The sequence below is a fragment of the Histoplasma capsulatum genome (genome assembly GCF_000150115.1).
Source record: "Histoplasma capsulatum G186AR genomic scaffold supercont2.6, whole genome shotgun sequence".
Lineage (NCBI taxonomy): Eukaryota > Fungi > Ascomycota > Eurotiomycetes > Onygenales > Ajellomycetaceae > Histoplasma > Histoplasma capsulatum.
This window is the reverse complement of record NW_025544806.1, coordinates 1,213,804-1,231,747: the sequence shown is the minus strand read 5'-3', so window position 1 is coordinate 1,231,747 and position 17,944 is coordinate 1,213,804. Positions and strand designations below refer to the sequence as shown.

The window sequence follows — 17,944 nt, the reverse complement described above, 5'->3', positions numbered from 1 at the left end:
GAAAAGAAAATAAACCAAGAACAATTAAGAGAGAACTTGAAACAGAGTCAGTGAGAAGGTAGGATTCAGAGCCTGTGTCCCTATGCAAAATATACTCGTGCACAATTACCGAAGCTCACCGTCGTAGTGGACTTTCAGAGCTGCAATCGAGGATAAAAAGAAAGGAGGAAGTTATTAATCAGCCACAAAATTTCACTTAAAATGGTATCTAGCGAGGTGAAGAACGAGAACGGAAGGCAGACGAAACAGGGACAAAACTTACTCATCGGGAGCGCCGAAAAGCCACCCCAGTCTTCTCGCATGTAAGCAAAATGTCCGTCAGGACGGCTAATTCTCGCCAGTTGGCCTTGAGGGCCCGGCGCAGGGCGTAGGTTATCTAGACGCCCAACTACACGCAGCATGGAGGATAGCGCCACCATCTGTGCGTCTCTTCCGAAACAGGTAAAAGCGCCATCAGTGTAATGGATATAGGATTCCAGAGGTCTGTCAAGAACGACTTCGTCGGGGCTTGGGAATATGTTGGGGTCCCTAGCAGAAGAAATCTTTAGAATTAAATGTCAGCACGAGTTACACTAGGTTTTTAGAGATGTATGAGGTAAAATTTTAAGCACGGTGGGAAAAGTAAGATTTTTACCATGCTCACGAAGACTTTATCTCCATCGTTGATGGAAACTTCACGACCACCATCATTGATGAGAATGTTTGCATTTGAATCACGATAGGAACTGAATGACCCGCTAAGTCGAAGCCCCTCCATACAATAATGCAGAAGTTTCGTGTCGGATTCTAAGGAATCCTCCTTTGCAAGGCTGTTGATATCAGGGAGGTGTTTTTTGCCCTCATCTGACAAGTAATAGCCGATGATTTGAGTAAACTTGATAGAAGTTAGTTCATGCTTTCCAAAATGAGCAGCGAAAACACTCACAGCCTGGGCTTGACTCGGCACTGCTGTGCAGATAATGGGAAGAATATACGACAAAGCCACCTGTGGAACGCTGAGGCCGGATTTTAGAAGCCTGCGGGTTGCGTCCGCGCCGAACTTGGCCAACGTGTTGCCATCCTTCTGGAACCTATCAATAATACTAGAGAACGGATTAAACGCTTTGATAGATTTGACGTATGACTCCACAACCTGACCAAACTGTTCACCCACTTCACGAGCCACCTGTCGCAGGGGGAAAGATTTTGTGGGATCTACATCAGAGAATACACTGGTGAATGCCGCCAGCATTACCATGAACATTTCATGGTCGGTGAATACTCCCTTTGAGTTATCCTTTGTTTTGATTGGAATATTAAAGGTACTTGCAGCGAAGTGCACATGCGTGAGATTACCGAGACTGGATATTAATTAGTTCAATGGGTCTTTTGAGTAGGGGGTCTTTTGAGTAGGGGGTCTGATGATCGTACTCCCGGGTGATATCAATCTGGTTAATTCCAGCGATTTTCACTGAGTTCCGCTTCAGCAATTTTTGAGTTATATCCTGATAGAATTGCTTGACTTCCTCGCGCCACGAGTCTTGAGCAAAGATTTCATCTATGACTTTAGCTTGTGACTCATTGAAGCCCTGACTTGCAAGATGTGAACCGAGGGACGCCTCCCAAGTGACTCGGAAATCTTTAGCGTTCTGAAGAATTGTTTTTGCTCCATTGTAGGAAGTGAGGTCAATTCGAGGGGACAACAACGCAGGGCGATCCCAAGAAAAATGACTCTGTCGGCCCAACTTGGCAAAAATTTCCTTGTTTACGCTGGGAATCGTCATGGGATAGTGTGCGTAGATGGAGTCGGGCTTGACATAAGTTGGAAGAGCGCGTAGCATCAGCTTGTAGAACATACAACCCTGGTTGATGCTAAGATCATAGTGAGTCTCTGTATATCCCCAGTTTGTCAAACTTTTGGCATTGTAGTCGCACTATAGAGGATATGTTAGTTGTGGTTTGCAGTCACAATACCAGTAATAAGGAGTTAATAAACGAAACTGAGATGACATACAGTGTAGAATCGGTCACCACGCACAAGTGCTACTGCGTCTGAAAGAACTGCTCTCGAGATAGTATAGGTTGGACAAATCCCAGCTCCAGGGACCATAGGAATCTTCGGCTCCTCTGAAACAATGCCTGGGTAAAGCTCAACATAATCAGGGTGCTCGTATAAATTCCGAAGCTGGCCGGCTATTTCAGGGTCAGAGTTGATTTCCTCAAACGATTCATACTCCTTTAAGCCGAAGAACTTCCGGAACTCATTCAAAGTGCCACAGCCGAATTTCCGCGCCTGCTGAATTCCAAGTATTTCGACTGCTCGGAGGGCCTTGGGAACGTTACGTGGACCGAATGTTCCTATATTCTCCTTAGACAAGTGTGAATTAAAGCGTGTGAATACACTCACCTGCAACTTCCTCAGTCGCTTCGGTTATAATTCTAGCCAGATCTTCATCCCTAAACCGTCCATCTGCTTGCCGTTTTAGCTTGGCAAATGTCCTCTTAGAAGGGTCTTCAGGAAGTTTTTGTTTCCATTTTCCCATTCCAGCCATCAGCTCTGGCATAGAAATATCTTCCCCGCTTTTGCCAAAAAGATCGTGGTAGATATCGTTGATCCATTTCTCATCAAGTTGGCCGATACATGAATGCCACCGATAAGCAAGGTTAAACTCGAAAGATACCTGGTTACCAACGCCGCTTTCCGCAGATTCCGGAGCAGCATCTTTCTTCGTGTCAATTCTTGGGTCCTGAAAAAAAGTTAGCATATATTCAACGTTGCGAAAGCGTATTGCGTACCAAACTCCAGGTCGTGTTGCTCCGTGTAAGGTTGATTATGGTTCGTACATAATCGTACAATGTGATATTTATGTAGAGGCCACATGTTATACTATTCTCATATTAGGTATGAATAAGGTTAACCATCTGAATAAACTTACAGCCGCCCGGTCTGGAACAAGTCATTATCATATTTAACCCATGCCTTTGCCGATTGATCTGGTGGCAGATTAGCATGGGGTTTAGTGAACCGGCCATTCTCGTTTATCTGTGCTAGCTGTTCGACAACATAGTTGTGGAATCTGGGGAAAAAGGTCAGCCTTTGAACTAGGTTGATAGACCAAATCCAGGAAGTTTAATAAACAAAGCGATTGGATGAGCAGCGAGTATCCAATTTCCTTACCGGTTCAGCAGGACCAAAATAACGCTGCAAGCAGGTGGGAGTGCGAGAAGTCTAGGATCCGAAAATGTATCGGCTTTGAGTTTCCCATCCTTGAAGGTACGCATTTGGTTTTGGTCATCTTGATTATCTCCATAGAGCGTGGAAAGATCAAGATACGAAGAAGTTTGTGAGATGTGCTGATTCCTTGGATCGGTCTGGAAAAGGTCTTTCAAACCAGTTAGCGGGTTCCAAATGAAGATCGCACAACGCAATATTACCGTGAATTATCAACGATGCCCAACTGAAAAATACGCTAGAGACCCCAGTGGGGTGAGGCTTAAATTCCTGGCGAGCGAAAAGACTATCGAAGATCAAACCCGGGTCTGGAAGTGCCGCAGGCTGAATAGTGATAGGTCTGACGGAGCGCGCGTAGGGTGTGTTGGCGGCTCCCAGTCGGGGAAACATCGGGTTGTTGTTCGATCCATCGGCGGCTCTGTAGCGATACTCGTCGCCGAGATATCTAAAAGGGAAATACGTTAATGAAACGCAGGCGTTTCACAGCACAAAGGATCCTTACGCGAGGGGTGGATGAGGAAGAGAGACCCAGAGTGATTTAACAAAAGTCTTGGTGAGCTGTTCTCGCGCTGATGATTCTGGAGGGAGATTGGCCACAAGCTAAGTAGGCAGAAAGAAGTAAGTCTCTGGCTTTTACTGCGTTCATCGGCTTGACCATACTTGAATAATTCGCTCCATGAGGTAGTCCCTATCGTCGACAAGTTTGCTAGAAGTTTTGCCCTTTACCACCTCCAACAGGGTCCGGACGCCCTTCCAGCCCATCCACCTCACTTCTTGAAATTTGCTGCTGGTTCCATCTTTCTTCATGCGGGAATGGTCGCCGCTGAATTCCGAATACTTTGCAAATGTATCCTCAATTTCCTGTCGTTCGACGCGGCGCCCTTTGCTGCGTTTCGCGACGGGGAGGGGTGCATCCTTCAGTTTACCATTCACATGACCATTCTTCTGGCCATTTGTTGGAGTCAGAGCGGCATCTAAGCCCGCCATCTGCGCAAGATAACCTGTGATAGACAGGAGGAATAGACAACAGAATAGACAAATAATTCAGAAAATGGATATTTCGAAAAGGTGAAGGGAATGAAATGTTTTGTCAAGAAATCAATCGACAATGAGAACACGAATGATTGAATTTCCACTCTGCCATGATGATTTCAACTGGAATAAATGCCTCCAAAAATTACACTGGTGTTCGCAGCGGCTTGTTATTTTCTGTCTTGACGTCCGGATCAAGGCTCCGCGGCGCCCGATCCGTGCAGAGCTCCAGCTTGCTCAGAGGGTGCCACATATTAATTTGAGCTGTCGGGTACTCGGCCAGTGATGAAATGCTGTCACAAAAGTAATCTACCATAGTGCTCGGGTAAGGGCACGCATCTGCTAGACATTTGACCGACAGAGCTTCAATTTTAGCAAATCAAAAGGGATGGTTGGACAAGCAAGAAGGTGAGATAGACGAATTATTGAATCGTTGCGACCAATAGCTCAACACAAGAGGTAAGGATTGGCGGTTTCGTTTGATCATCACAAATTGATTCCTGATTCAGTGATTCCTGAGGAATCCTGACTGGAAGAGCCAATTATCATTCAGTCAATTCAGGAAGCGAGCAAACCACTAATTGGAGGAGATGATTGACTTCATGCCTGTCGGTTGTCAAGCAGCACAGGTGCGCGAAGCATACTGCAACTACTGCATCGTATGCACGCGCCACACTCGGGCAGAATTTGAATCCCGGATCGAGGAGTAAATTGAGTGTGCATTTGGCCAGAAACCCTTCGACGCTGTCTCTGGCTTGGGAGTCTTATTGGTGGTGTCCAGCCAACTGGTTGGAGGTTTGGAAAGGAGTAAACGAAGCCTTTGGGAGTGGAAGCGCCATCAATCACCTGATTTGCAGAAGAACACCACACTCTCAGCCTCTCATCGTCAAACACAACTTCCACGTTTCCATTCTGTTGCGCTCCTCCAACATCATTGCTCGCTCCACAACAATGTTCGATCCTCGTTTACAGTTGATTAGCGGCGGGGGAGGTGGAAAACATGGATGCCACCTGGTGCCCCACCATAAAACTACACTATTGATGCTACTCGATCTGGGCATAAGGACTTGGTCTCGGACTGCTCTCCTCAGACCCTTGATCTCTGAACTCACGGACTGGTCAACCCGGCTCTTTGTCCATAGCCATGTGTTTGAGTCACCAAGTTCTTGACTAGCTATAGGTAAATCTTATTTGACTTTTCTTCCTCCTTTTATTATCAGGTCGGCGCAATTTTGTCTTTGCAGGGTATTCGGGACCAATCGCCTCTCTAGTAAAGGATCCTCTTGAGGTTTTCTTCGGGTGCATTTTCGGGCTTTTTCTCAGCCAGCCATAATCATCAGTCGAAACCATTGTGTGACGGACTCGGCTTTCATGATCCACTGACAGAGCATTGGAAGGGCGTCCAGCGCCTAACCTGTTTGAGATCCCGGGACAGGGAAACCGAAGGGTTCTGGACGTTTTATTTTAATGTGGAGTTCTATTTGAGAACATGCAGCGCTCCGCCCGTCAGGCTGACCAATGTTGTCATTCTTAGATCTCACGCTAAGGCTAGTGGCTGAGCCAATCCGAAAATGGTTGAGCTCACCATAGCTTCAATGTCGATGGATCCAAATTTCAGCTTCGGCTAACTTTACCTGCAGAACTCCTCTTCGATCAACACCAGGCCTGTGCAATCCTCCAGCGCGATTCCAGCTGTGACGATGGCTCCGCCTTGACATCCTCTGAGTTCAAAATAGATAAATACATCCCGCAGTGACGTTTAGAATTGTAGTCATCCACCACTTTCAAGTGATTACCGCTGTGCTTGTTCCAACTACATTGAGCCCCTGATTGGGAGCAAAAGAACCATCATTTTCCTCACATGAAGAACGTTATCAACGCAGCCAAGTTTTACACACAGTGATACAAGCAGCGCTGCGTTACACTAACTTAAGAAAAGCCCACCAAACCTAACCCCTCTTCGGACTATACTTCCTCTCTGAGCAGTAAATCCAATTCCTTTCTCCTTTGTCGACACCACTTTGCAAGTACCAGCAGCAGCGATTCCGCATAAAATCGTCCTGATGTCACATTACGCCTCAGATATTCCAAAAACATTTGTCCTTTGCTTCGATGGTACCGGTAATAAATTTTCTGGCGACGAGTCGGACAGCAATGTACTAAAAATATTTCGAGTCAGTGATCAATGCTATAAACACTCAATGTAAAGATAGTATTTTCAGTGCTGACATTAAACCGCAGATGCTAGATAGAAATCAAGGACAACAATTCCACTATTATCAGCCTGGAATTGGGACTTACGTAACGTCAGCGAAAATCTCAAGTCATGCAGGCACATTTTCTCGCATCAAACGGAGCTGGACAAAGGCAAAAGACGCAGCTATTGGCTCATCGTTTGATCAACATGTGCTTGCTGGCTACCGATTTCTGATGCGGTATTATTCTCCGGGCGATGAAATATTCTTCTTCGGATTTAGCCGTGGGGCGTATATAGCTCGCTTTCTGGCCGAGATGCTGGACTACGTTGGCCTCCTAACGATTGGAAATGAAGAGCTCGTCTTTTTTGCGTGGAAAACCTTTTCAAAATGGCAACAGCGAGCAGGGATCAGTAAGGCAGATATCAAAAAGAGACACGATCTATATAATTTCATGAAAGCTTTTCGCGAAACGTTCAGTCGTCCAATCCAGCGGATTCGGTTCTTAGGCCTATTTGACACTGTGAACAGCGTTCCCAAATTCGAGTCACCATGGATGTCGCGGAACAGATTCCCCTATACCGCGAGAAGTTCGGCCAAGGTTATCAGACATGCAGTTGGCATTGATGAAAGACGTGCTAAATTCCGCCAAGACTTGATCTCTCAAAACCATCACCCCCAAGAATCACAGTGTAGATATCGCCGATTTTCGTTCATCTCACGTATATCTTCCCGCAGAAAGAAGAAGCAGGCTTCGATAACGCTCCGGGAAAAATCCAAGTCAAGGACAGGCAAGGGTGAAACCAAAGCTTTAGGAAATGTCAACGCCAATCCACCTGAAACAGGTTGGACCCAGCCTCAAGAAGAGAACCGCTACCGTCCATCATATCCTCATCATTCGATGCATAATCTTAGTCTGTCGGTCCCTGATAACCGTAATTTCTCTGCTGATTGTGCGAGCTCCGCCGATAGTGTGGCCCATTTCCCGCCACACTCTTCTCATATTACCGATGACAGATCCGTCCAATCAGACCAAACTGTCCAGGATATCCAGGAAGTTTGGTTCCCTGGCTGTCATGCTGATATCGGTGGTGGCTGGGGACTCATGCCAGGAGAGAAATGGCCACTCAGTCATGCACCCTTGGTCTGGATGGTTCACGAAGCACAACGCGCTGGATTACTATTCGATGAGCGCAAACTCAAACAATTCGAATGCGCATTAGAGTTCTCTGGCGATTACTCACCCATTGAGAAATCATGGAATATCGACCAGAGGCAACAACCAAATCCACCGGAGATTGTAATCAATGGAGTGGATGATTCAGCCGTCCAAGAAGTTCCCCAAGACGACCCAGAACAGTCTTCATTATCAAGGAGTTTTTATAATGCTCTACAATACTCTGGAACCAAAGGTCACATCCATGACTCTCTGGAATTTACGTCTGGTCTACCAGCCGTATCAGTATTAGCATGGAAAATGATGGAGTATCTTCCCTTTAAAAGGATGGATTTACAGCAAGATGGCTCTTGGGCCCCTATTCGTTGGCCTCTACCCTGCGGGGAAGTGCGCGACATTCCGTTGGATGCAAAGATCCATAACTCTGCCATTCAGCGGTTAAAGGCGGACAATAACTATCGTCCCGGTAATCTTATTATTGGCGGCGGCGGCCGTGGAGTCAGGATAGCTCCAGAGGATCTGGGCATTGGGGAGTGGGCTGTTTTAGATCACAAAGGAGATCCAGTGAGAGAAACGTATGTGAGGGCTAGTATATCAAAAGCCGCGCCGAAGAAGAACGGTAAACATGGAAACGGGAAACAGGAAAATGGGACACAAACAAACGGAAACTAGTCCAGTGGCTCTATTGTCTTTCATTCCGTTCTATGTGAACAATTTTTAGTCGTTCCAATTTTACTGTTTTTTTGATCAGAACGTCGCTACATCGCTATATATTGGACCCCCGTCGGAATACGCAGCTTCTCATTCCCAATAAATATTCTTGATATCCATCTCCATCTTTTCCCACAAGATATGATAAAGTCGATGGCTTATCTTCATCCGCCAAACCCAGCACTTATATTAAGGTGTTTTTTTTTTTCCTGTCGATTTCGGCTTCCTTGTCCTCTTTTCGCAAATACTCAACGGAAACGTTCCTCCTACTGTTGATTTTTCCATAAATATTTTAATATGTGTAAGATAAACTTTGTTGCTGCCCGCTGGCTGATTTCCTTTCATCCGTTTCTACTTGGTTGACATTCAATATATATCGACGCTATCCTAAGTCCTGCATCCCACTCACATATAGGTAATCTTTCTAATATGAGCATAGCGTTCAATTTTACCAATGTTTTCAGATTGGAATCCACTTTCTGCGTGGCAATACTAAATTGTAGCGGGCACACCAACCTCCGTTCTTTGCATCAGAGTCATGAAATGTCGAAAAGAAAAAGGGTCCACATAAGCTATGGAAATCTGCACATCTTGTTGATTGTTAGAAGGACTTGGGCAGCCTGTGGAAATCGTTTTCGTGCATTTTGTTTCAACTGCTAGCGCCAAAATTAGATCTCAGTTGCTCTTGCGTACAGGGATCACCATGGAAGCGTGTGCCCCCTGGTTCTAGATGCGTCATTCCGCTGACAGGAGAGATTATAAAAATAGTAGCCATGTATATAAAAGTAGACATCGCAGATATCTCACACCTCAATATAATTTAGCTCAAGATATAACAGGCTATCTATATCTCAAACGTGGCCAGATTTATCCGTTGCAAAATGAACAAGGCGTAAGGAATGGTCTTCCTGTCCGCTGTTCTAGCACAGACTTCGCCCTTCGATATGCAACAAATATAGTTGACGAAGTTAAACAATTAAGGGAGAAGTAGGACGACATCATTGCTCTAGCATCAACTATGAAAGGAAATCTGGAAGTGTTTTTTAAGAAAAAAAAATCACAAGGAATAAAAAGGAATTCACTGTTCAGCTCCAACCCTGATTCGAACAAGGGACATTGCGATAGAGTGCGTAACTGCAATCGCACGCTCTAACCGCTGAGCTACTGGAGCCGGAATTTGTCTTTCCTTGGAAAGACTCGATGAAATGCATGATATATTTATGATTATATCATTGGCGGGGGCAAAATGCGAGATTAGGTAACTTAACCCTCATTCCATTAGGCCACTTCGGGCAAAAGAGCTCAATATAGAGGGTACGAATCACCCAACCCAATCCCCCCAACACATTCCACTTGTCCTCATATAGTATTGGGTTCGAACTCTCACCTGTGCGAAAAGGGTTTCCGATTCTTGTCAAGGATGCCTCTAATCCCTTTATACTAATGATCGCACTTCTCTAAGGCTATCGATTCGTCAATAAGCCAGCTATACACTTTTACTCTCATTATATCCTCTCCATCTCCACAGGGAGGTAAATGCTTTGGGGCAATGCTACCAAATCCCTTAATGAATGGGTTATATTTCGTGATCTAATTCTCGGAGCATGCCAGTTAAAATACCACAGGGTTTACCGTGAAGGATTCTCAGTTCATCAAGCCATTGTCCTTTTTGCTGCGTGTGCCGGCAGGGATTCATTGGGACTTCATCTCCTCTAGGATCTGTGTTTTACGATTACAGACGTTGAAACCATATCGATTCGATTTAGCCCATGATGTCGTAGTCATGGTTATTCCGCAATATCACATCTGGATATACCTACTTCTCTATGTTTCGGTCTAGTGCTGACTTGCTTCCTGGGGACGCGTCTTAGCCTGGGAAGGGAACCAGTAGGTGGATCCTGCACTCGTTCGATCCTTTGACGTACAAATACATAGATTGGATGATATCTATTCTCATCGGAGGTTGAAATACACATCGCTCTTATTTAGCGCGGTAGGGCTACATGTTCTGTGAGCCTTGGCAGATGAGCAACCGATTAGTTCCAGTTGAAGCTAGTGGCACAATACTGTGAGAAAAATTATAATTATGATTCGCCATCTACGAAATGTAGTCAACTATAGGGTGTCTGTATTGACGAACATCGCAGGCTCAGATTGGACATGAAGCATACCGGAAAAGGGCGAAACATGTTCCCTGAGTTGAGTCGGGCGAGAATGGAAATGGAGTGCGCCGGATACCGAAAATTGTCGGATTTCTGTTATGAAGAGCGAACTAATGTTTCATCAAGCACCCAGCCCTCAGGCCCTTGGGGGAATTTACTTCTTCCGAGTGGGACTTTTAACCCGTATTCTCAACTGACATTTTAACTTCCTAGATGGATCGCCAGTAAGCCATGACTCGGACATATCGGTTTACGGTGGAACCTCTGACTTTCCCGTTTCAAATATCGATCCTATGGTCGCGGCGGCATGCAATTATGTATCAATACATAAGCCTTAATCAATTTAGAATCTATTAAAGTAATGCCTGTTCTTGTTTCTATGATCTGGGATCCTGGTATCAATTTCTGTCGAGGGACAACATGAAACTTCACCATTGATTCCTAACCCCTCTGAGGAGACGATGTTGGGGCAACGGCAGGAAACAATCACCCACGGCATTCTCAATACAAAGGCTTTGTCCAGCTCATTATGAATTGTTACCAATGTGGGAATAACTTCAGAATCCCTCGCCACCCAGCGGCTGCGACTTGATTCTGTTCATCAATCGGCCTTACCCGTCAGTTACTTTGGTCGATGTGATGAGAATGGGAAAACACAAATGAAATTATTGCCATTGTTATTCGTTCCTAGAGCCATCGGTTTCACCATTAATGGCGAATTCATCATGGCTCCCTTCCTAAGCGCCAGAGGGATCTTATATAATGTCAGCAGTAGCTCGTCAGCAATGATCAAACATATATATAGATATATAGATATATAGATATATCTATCTATCCCACGGCTTCAAACCGACCGCACCTACGAACCAACATTCAGATTTATATTGTTCATTCTTTTCTCAATCGACCGCTAAAATTGCGAACACCTGATCCATTTTATTTGACAAGCGCATTTCTACTCTCCAGCTTCCCGGAACTACCTTGAACCGCCTATATGACCATTGTATATCACGTTATCATTCTTGTCCTGGGCTTTCTAGGCCATGGGGTGTACAGCCACATGCAAATGCTGAACCCGCTCCCAATTCGAAGCCCCCTAAATCCTGCTAATTCTGCCAATATGGATTTCAATTATAAAGACCCACTATGGAAGAACGGATCGAATTATCCTTGCAAAGGATACTTAACAGATTCTTTCAAGGCAACTGCAGAGTACAAAGCTGGGAATGAGTACGAAATGACAATAGATCAAAATATAGCAACCCATGGCGGTGGTTCATGCCAGATTTCACTTTCTTACGACCAAGGGAAGTCGTTCAAGGTCATCAAGTCCATTATTGGCGGGTGTCCCATACCACTCAAATACAAATTTAAGATTCCATCCAATGCGCCTTCTGGCAAGGCAGTATTCGCCTGGACATGGTTTAATAGGATCGGCAATCGTGAAATGTACATGAATTGTGCCTACGTCAACGTTGCTGGTGGTTCAGGAGATGGCTTTGACAGTCTCCCTGAGCTCTTCAAGGCCAACGTTGCCCTTCAAACCAAGTGCAACACCGAGGAAGGGTCCGCTATAGTGTTTCCAGACCCGGGATCGGTTGTTGAATTAGGACCCGACGGTAATGGTCCACCGAACAGGGGAATTGTCAATTGTACTAGTCCTTCTGGCGGCCAAGCTCCTGGACCGAAGTCAGAACCACCAACTCCAGCTCCTCAATCTCCTGCAGATTCTTCTCCAGCATCTACACCGGCTGGGTCGTCGCCTCAACAAACCCCTGCGTCACCGCCGCTTGACAGCAACCCCACTCCACCATCGAACCCGATGCCAGATACAGGAGGGCAAGGATCTTCTCCACCGCCAGCGGCGGCTCCTGCTCCAGGAAGCTCCGGAGGTTGTACTGCAGGAAGCATAAAGTGTGACTCGGAATCTACATGGTCCATGTGCTCCGGCGATGGATCCCACTACATTTCCATGGGATCAGTGGCGGCAGGAACAGCGTGCAGAGGTGGCAAGATTGGTGTTGCATGAAAAGGAGGCGAAGGCAAGGAAAAGGAAATATTGGGTAGGGGTATTTCTTCTTTTTTATCATTTTTCATTTTTATTTAAACCTTTTATTTGATGGCTGTGGAAGCTCAGAAAGTAACTTGAAACAGCACACGATGCTATTTTAATGACCTGTTGGTTTGTGGACGAATTTGATATTCGACCCAAGGCTGTGCCTGCCAGTATCATTGTTGCCGTTTTTGATATTGCCCCTACTTTTGCCACCTTGTGTTTCAAGGTAACTACCTATCGGCGGATTCTTTCTTCCTTCTTCTTGTTGATTATCTTTGTTCCCCGGTTGTTTTTTTTTCGCCTACACTTATCTTGTCGTTGATATCTTGAGACAAAATGGCGAATGTCTAAGGGTTGCTTGTTCAAAATACGTCTGCTCTCTTTCTCCTGTTGAGGGGTGCTTCCCGAATCACGAAATACATACCTTCTATTTACCCTTCTGTCCCTTTGTGATTTCATTTCATCCATTTATGCTAGAGAATGTTTTATCCTGTTTCATGGGCGTTTCCCATTCTGCCTCAGAGCTCACAGGTATCAGACTTCTAGGTGTATACATCGCTTACAATTGTATTGATCATGTAATTTGATTTTATTGCAGTGATATGATATTACTTGTTGAATTTCCATACGGATACATACATAGTCTTCGGCCGTACGAATAGGGTGTTCTGCAGTCCTCGACCAACCAACAAGACCAACAACCAACTGGTCAGGACCAAAAACATGATCTCAAAGTGAATGGACTATGAGAACATTGGAATATAAAAAGTAATTAAAATATAATACAGGAATGAATTAATATATACAAATTATCCATAATGATGCAAGGAGCTGTTTTGACCACCCAATTTCAGCTTCTGGTTTAGGCTATTGGCTGTGAACTCAGGTGGAAGCGAGAAGCACTGCCCTTCAGCAGCTTTGTTTGCCAATCCACGGCTATGATATCGCCCGCATTTGACAAGTTACGTTAATATTGAAAAGGATAGGGGAGTAAGATCAGAAGGGGCTATTAAAGGGGCTAAACAGAAAAATCGAAAACAGTCATTTCCCACCCACCCTTAGAAATCTCTTTGGCCCGAAGACACAGGGAATTGCGCAGTTTCATATTGCGGTCTGGCCCCATACCCATAAGAATACCCATCCTCCACAGCGCCGCTCTGGCCATATCCATAATTTGCATACCCAGCACTCCCGCCACCTCCACCTCCACCTCCAAACCCTCCTACTCCTGGAGTGGTATCAACTCCAGCCCCAGGCATGCCAACCGCAGGTGTCTCACCATATGCTTGCGTACCAGTCGCAGGCGCACCATATCCACCGGCCTGAGGCTGGGCGTCAGTACCCGAACCACCAGCCGTCGAGCCATGTGATTGCTTCCCCCGTCTAAACACATTAGCGTAACGAGAATACGGTTTCTCGTCTTGATCGTCGCCGGTTACGCCATCGGCTCCTGGTGGGTAGCTGTTGGCTGCAGCACCTGTGGAGGGACCAATGGAAGTTTCTGGGCTGCGGCGGCGGCCGAAGGCCCAGAAAGATCGTCCTCCAGTGCGACTGGGGCCTTCTGTATAGTTGTTTCCAGGTGAGGGGCCGAAGCGCTTGCCACGTTTGTGATGGCGAGCGTAGAGGATTTGGGGATATAGGGAGAGCGCGAAGAGTATGCTGCCGGGTCACCAACGGGTGAGCATATGGAGTGGCGTTAAGACGTTAAGATGGGAATTGCGATGTTGTGAAGAAAAATAATAAATAAAGTAAAATAAACAATAGCACTTACCACCCAATGATAGCAACGGCGAGAGATCCCTTCTGCAATCGACAAGCATATCCTAAGCTCGGCATATATGTGAAGTGCCTATCACCTCCAGTACCGAAGCCGCCCTCTCCGAAGCCGGGAGCGGGTTGATTCGCAGCTCCAGTACCCAAAGGAGTGACAACGATCCCAGAACATGAATTTGCGCCATGTCGTGTCATGATCGCAATCGCAACAAAACCACAGACAAAACAAATGTCGAGAACAAGCATCAATGCTGCAAAGAATGCTATCCCTCCAATGCAGAGTGTGAGTATCGACGCCGTCAGTGTGTATAGAGTTGCTGCACCGGAAATGCCCGTAACAGCTTTGACCCATCGTGCAATGGGCATGTTATGGTCGGTGAGGACTGCGAGGAAATAAGAAAATATGCCCAGGATGATGGCTGACGCGGCGAGCTGGAAAAGACGGAAGAAGAAGTTGGTAAAACGGATAAGAAACCCAGCGGTACTCATAGTTGCGGGCTAGCAAGCCTATCCAAGCTTGCGTATAATGAAACTATCGGGGCTTGTAAATCAAATCGGCAGGTGGTTCAAACAGCAGGGAAATGTCGCGCAGTTAGAGTAAATATGTCATGCTAACAGTGTGTGGAAATGCTTCCCAGGGAAAACTTAACAACAAAAGAACAAGAATCACAACTGCGATGGAATTGGGCGGATTTTGGCTGTCGCCGAGCCGTGGCTTCTCAGGAAAAATCGGCCGTCGCAAGGAGGAGCCACACGATGACGTCAGGGCAGGTTGGCGGCTGGCTAACTTGGAGCTGCGAGCAAAAACGTTGAAGCCAACAATAAAAAGTCGACCCAGTTAGAGAGAGCTGTTCAACTTGCGGTCGCTTTCTTCTCTTTTGTGTTTTTCTCTTTTTCTGCGTATACGCTGCGCAACTCGATCCTCAAGTGCGAGTTCAAAAAGCGTTGTGTGGGTTTAGAAAAACAGCGGGAATCCAGTATGGTAGCAATTACGTCAACTGCCCGCATTTCACATGTTAAAAAAAAAAAAAAAAAAGACTAAGCAAGCGGGGAGTGGGTAATTGAAGAAAAATAAAGGGAATAAATAATCAATAATAAGGAGCGTAAAGGGAAGTTGGGGAGACAGAGCAGATCATAATTAGATTCACCGTATTAAACCACGCACAGGGTTTCGGAGCTGACTGAACAAATAATTTAGCCTTGCATTGATGTGTATGAAAAGGTGTTGGCTGCGTAAACACTCCACACATTCGGCATGTTCCTTGGCTTCGAACAGTTTCTCGGTAACCACATCACAAGCGGCCCTGAAGTTTCCCGAGTGTATATGAGCGAAACCTATATAAAGAAGAAACTCGTCCGGAATTCCACGTCTACGGAAAGATTATATTCCCAACCACTCTATCTGTTGTCGCGTATCTGATGGCAAATCGAGTATTTGGTAACCTCTCAACCGAAGTTCGCAAGGCAGTCATTCTGGGGACATCGTGGGCAGGTTGAATGGATTTCTAGTTTTGTGAAGCAACACCACTGGACAAAAGGATGGACGGTGATTGGTATATGGTGTGATGGTATCACGGAAAAGGCTGAGAAATTTAATCCGTGGGGCAATAACGAGGTCACTTCGTCCCGCACTTTGGTTACTCTTTTGCTAGTTCTTGGTCCACGAATGCTCGCAATATCGATTCTAAGCCCTCATTTCGCCGAGCTAGGAGCATCACGTCGGATAAGTTGATCGTTGACCGCCCGGCATGTCTACAGTCAATGGGGTCACAGAGTAAGCAAAGACGAGAAATATCTCGGCGGGGAGGCACTAGACTTTTCAAGTTGCAAAAGAGGCGACAAATGAAGATTAGCTCTTACTTGGCGAATGCCTCCAGGTCCTGTCCTACGGTTTCTGAACGTGATATCAGCATCACGCACACAACGCTCTCTTGGGATTGCCATAGCCGGCATGAAGAGAGTAAAATAATCTCGCATCAAGACTGGGTGGAATGTACCTATTTGTGCCCAAACCATCTCCATCAGCGCGCCTATAAACTGCGGAGTCGCATCGACACCTAGCTTAATAGTTTCATCGTCCACAATTCTCCCAATTTCAAGCCAAAGAGCCGACTTAAGGCGCTGCGGGTGTACGAAGAATATTAGCATGTCCAGCCATTGGAGGATACCGCATCAACAAATATGGCAGATTAGACTGACCTCTTCTAGGGCCACGGAATCCTGTTCTTGCTCAGCCATTGGAGTGGATGTTGGGGTTTTCAGCTGGAATCCATGGATACTAATTAATTAATTATCGTCCCTGAAGGTTGGGCTGGAATGAAACGCGCTAGACGCGACATTGGACCAGTCAAGCGTTAAGCGTTAACTAAGCGATCACGAGATGATGACGTAATTAATGCTCTCTTCTCTTTTTAGTTATTTTTTTCCGGCTCAGAATTGCCGCAAATCTACCAGTCGGATAGGTGTAAGCTAGAGCAGAAAACCATTTATATTCCGTTCCCAGGGATATCCAAATACCTAAGTATGACCGCCTATCCCATCAATGAGGTATAGCCAATCGTTTTGGAACCCCAGTCTTCCCGCACTATGCAAACCACGTAACCACTCGAAGACCCTTCACCCTCGCACCTCTCCGCAACCACCAATCTCAAACCTCCCAATCAGCTAAAAATCCATCCACCACCTCGAACAACAAATTTTACCAAACGGCAACCTTCACATAAAACGCACAAATTCCATCTCAGGCCGCTGCAGCAACAATGGCCACGTTAGACCCATCCTCCATCCTCGCCACCCTCCAAACCTGGTACACTAACCTAACATCCAATCTCTCCAACTCCCTCTCTTCCCTGACACTGCGCGACTACATCCGCCTCGTCTGGATAATAGGCGGCTACCTCTTCCTGCGCCCGTACATAGATGCGGGGTTCCGCAAGCTCCTCAACACTAACATGGATAAAGCCGACGCGGAGGAGAAAGAACGGGAACGAGCGGAGGTGGAGGCTGCGAATGCGGGTTCGGCCGGCGCGAAGGCGAAGATCTCCGCGAATGCGCTGAGGGGCGCGCTGGGTGTGGGGAGTGATAGTGAGGAGAACGAGGAGGAAGGAGGAGAAAACGGGACGGGAAGGGTGGTGAAGCCGTCGGGTGTGCCGCAGTGGGGGAAGAGTGCGAGGCGGAGACAGAAGAGGGTGTTGAGGCAGCTTGAGGAGGCGGGGGAGAGACTGAGGGAAGATGAAGATGATAATGATATTGCTGATTTGCTGGAGGATTGATTTTTATTTCGCCCACTTTTTTCTTGTGGCGTTGGGATTTTGGGATACTACATACTCTGAATATTGCGCTAAAGTCAATATCTCATTCGATTTTGTTGTTTCGTATGTATAAAAACTTGGAATCCCGATTGGCTATCTTACTTTGGGATTAACTTGGTCAATCCCTGCAGAGAGCTCTCCGGTTGAATAAACGATGGAAATATTACTCCTGTATGAAGGCCGTATATAGTATTACTCTGTGTTGCTGCTTTTTTCCATCACCCATTATTACACCCCAGACAGAATTTGAATCTCAACTGCCCATTCTACAAACTTGCATTAAAGGAACCGTCGCAACCCAACAAAAAGCTCAAAA

General features: G+C 46.1%; 6 protein-coding genes and 1 non-coding gene across 7 annotated transcripts; 3 read left to right on the top strand and 4 right to left on the bottom strand.

Moving 5' to 3' along the window:
• Positions 1-105: 105 nt before the first annotated feature.
• On the bottom strand, positions 106-4,198 carry HCBG_05128 (uncharacterized protein; the record flags this gene model as incomplete). The annotated part of the gene is made up of 12 exons (XM_045432177.1): positions 106-140; positions 263-542; positions 635-1,304; positions 1,336-1,913; positions 1,994-2,337; positions 2,387-2,726; positions 2,776-2,866; positions 2,916-3,056; positions 3,158-3,362; positions 3,415-3,656; positions 3,714-3,811; positions 3,872-4,198. The coding sequence occupies 12 exons, from the start codon at positions 4,196-4,198 to the stop codon at positions 106-108; spliced, it is 3,351 nt and encodes a 1,116-aa protein (XP_045287389.1).
• Positions 4,199-6,306: 2,108 nt separating this feature from the next.
• Positions 6,307-8,685, top strand: HCBG_05127 (uncharacterized protein; the record flags this gene model as incomplete). The annotated part of the gene is made up of 2 exons (XM_045432176.1): positions 6,307-6,417; positions 6,485-8,685. The coding sequence occupies 2 exons, from the start codon at positions 6,307-6,309 to the stop codon at positions 8,285-8,287; spliced, it is 1,914 nt and encodes a 637-aa protein (XP_045287388.1).
• A 728-nt stretch (positions 8,686-9,413) lies between these two features.
• HCBG_11039 lies at positions 9,414-9,497 on the bottom strand. The gene has a single exon. It is a non-coding gene; the product is annotated as a tRNA-Cys (tRNA).
• Positions 9,498-11,482: 1,985 nt separating this feature from the next.
• HCBG_05126 (uncharacterized protein) lies at positions 11,483-12,517 on the top strand (the record flags this gene model as incomplete). Its single annotated transcript, XM_045432175.1, has 1 exon — positions 11,483-12,517. One exon carries the CDS (start codon positions 11,483-11,485, stop codon positions 12,515-12,517), a length of 1,035 nt encoding a protein of 344 aa, XP_045287387.1.
• Positions 12,518-13,602: 1,085 nt separating this feature from the next.
• HCBG_05125 (uncharacterized protein) lies at positions 13,603-14,806 on the bottom strand (the record flags this gene model as incomplete). The annotated part of the gene is made up of 2 exons (XM_045432174.1): positions 13,603-14,203; positions 14,316-14,806. The coding sequence occupies 2 exons, from the start codon at positions 14,804-14,806 to the stop codon at positions 13,603-13,605; spliced, it is 1,092 nt and encodes a 363-aa protein (XP_045287386.1).
• Positions 14,807-15,954: 1,148 nt separating this feature from the next.
• On the bottom strand, positions 15,955-16,555 carry HCBG_05124 (uncharacterized protein; the record flags this gene model as incomplete). The annotated part of the gene is made up of 4 exons (XM_045432173.1): positions 15,955-16,069; positions 16,178-16,211; positions 16,315-16,438; positions 16,517-16,555. The coding sequence occupies 4 exons, from the start codon at positions 16,553-16,555 to the stop codon at positions 15,955-15,957; spliced, it is 312 nt and encodes a 103-aa protein (XP_045287385.1).
• A 234-nt stretch (positions 16,556-16,789) lies between these two features.
• HCBG_05123 (uncharacterized protein) lies at positions 16,790-17,589 on the top strand (the record flags this gene model as incomplete). The annotated part of the gene is made up of 1 exon (XM_045432172.1): positions 16,790-17,589. One exon carries the CDS (start codon positions 17,077-17,079, stop codon positions 17,587-17,589), a length of 513 nt encoding a protein of 170 aa, XP_045287384.1.
• Between the last annotated feature and the right edge of the window lie 355 nt (positions 17,590-17,944).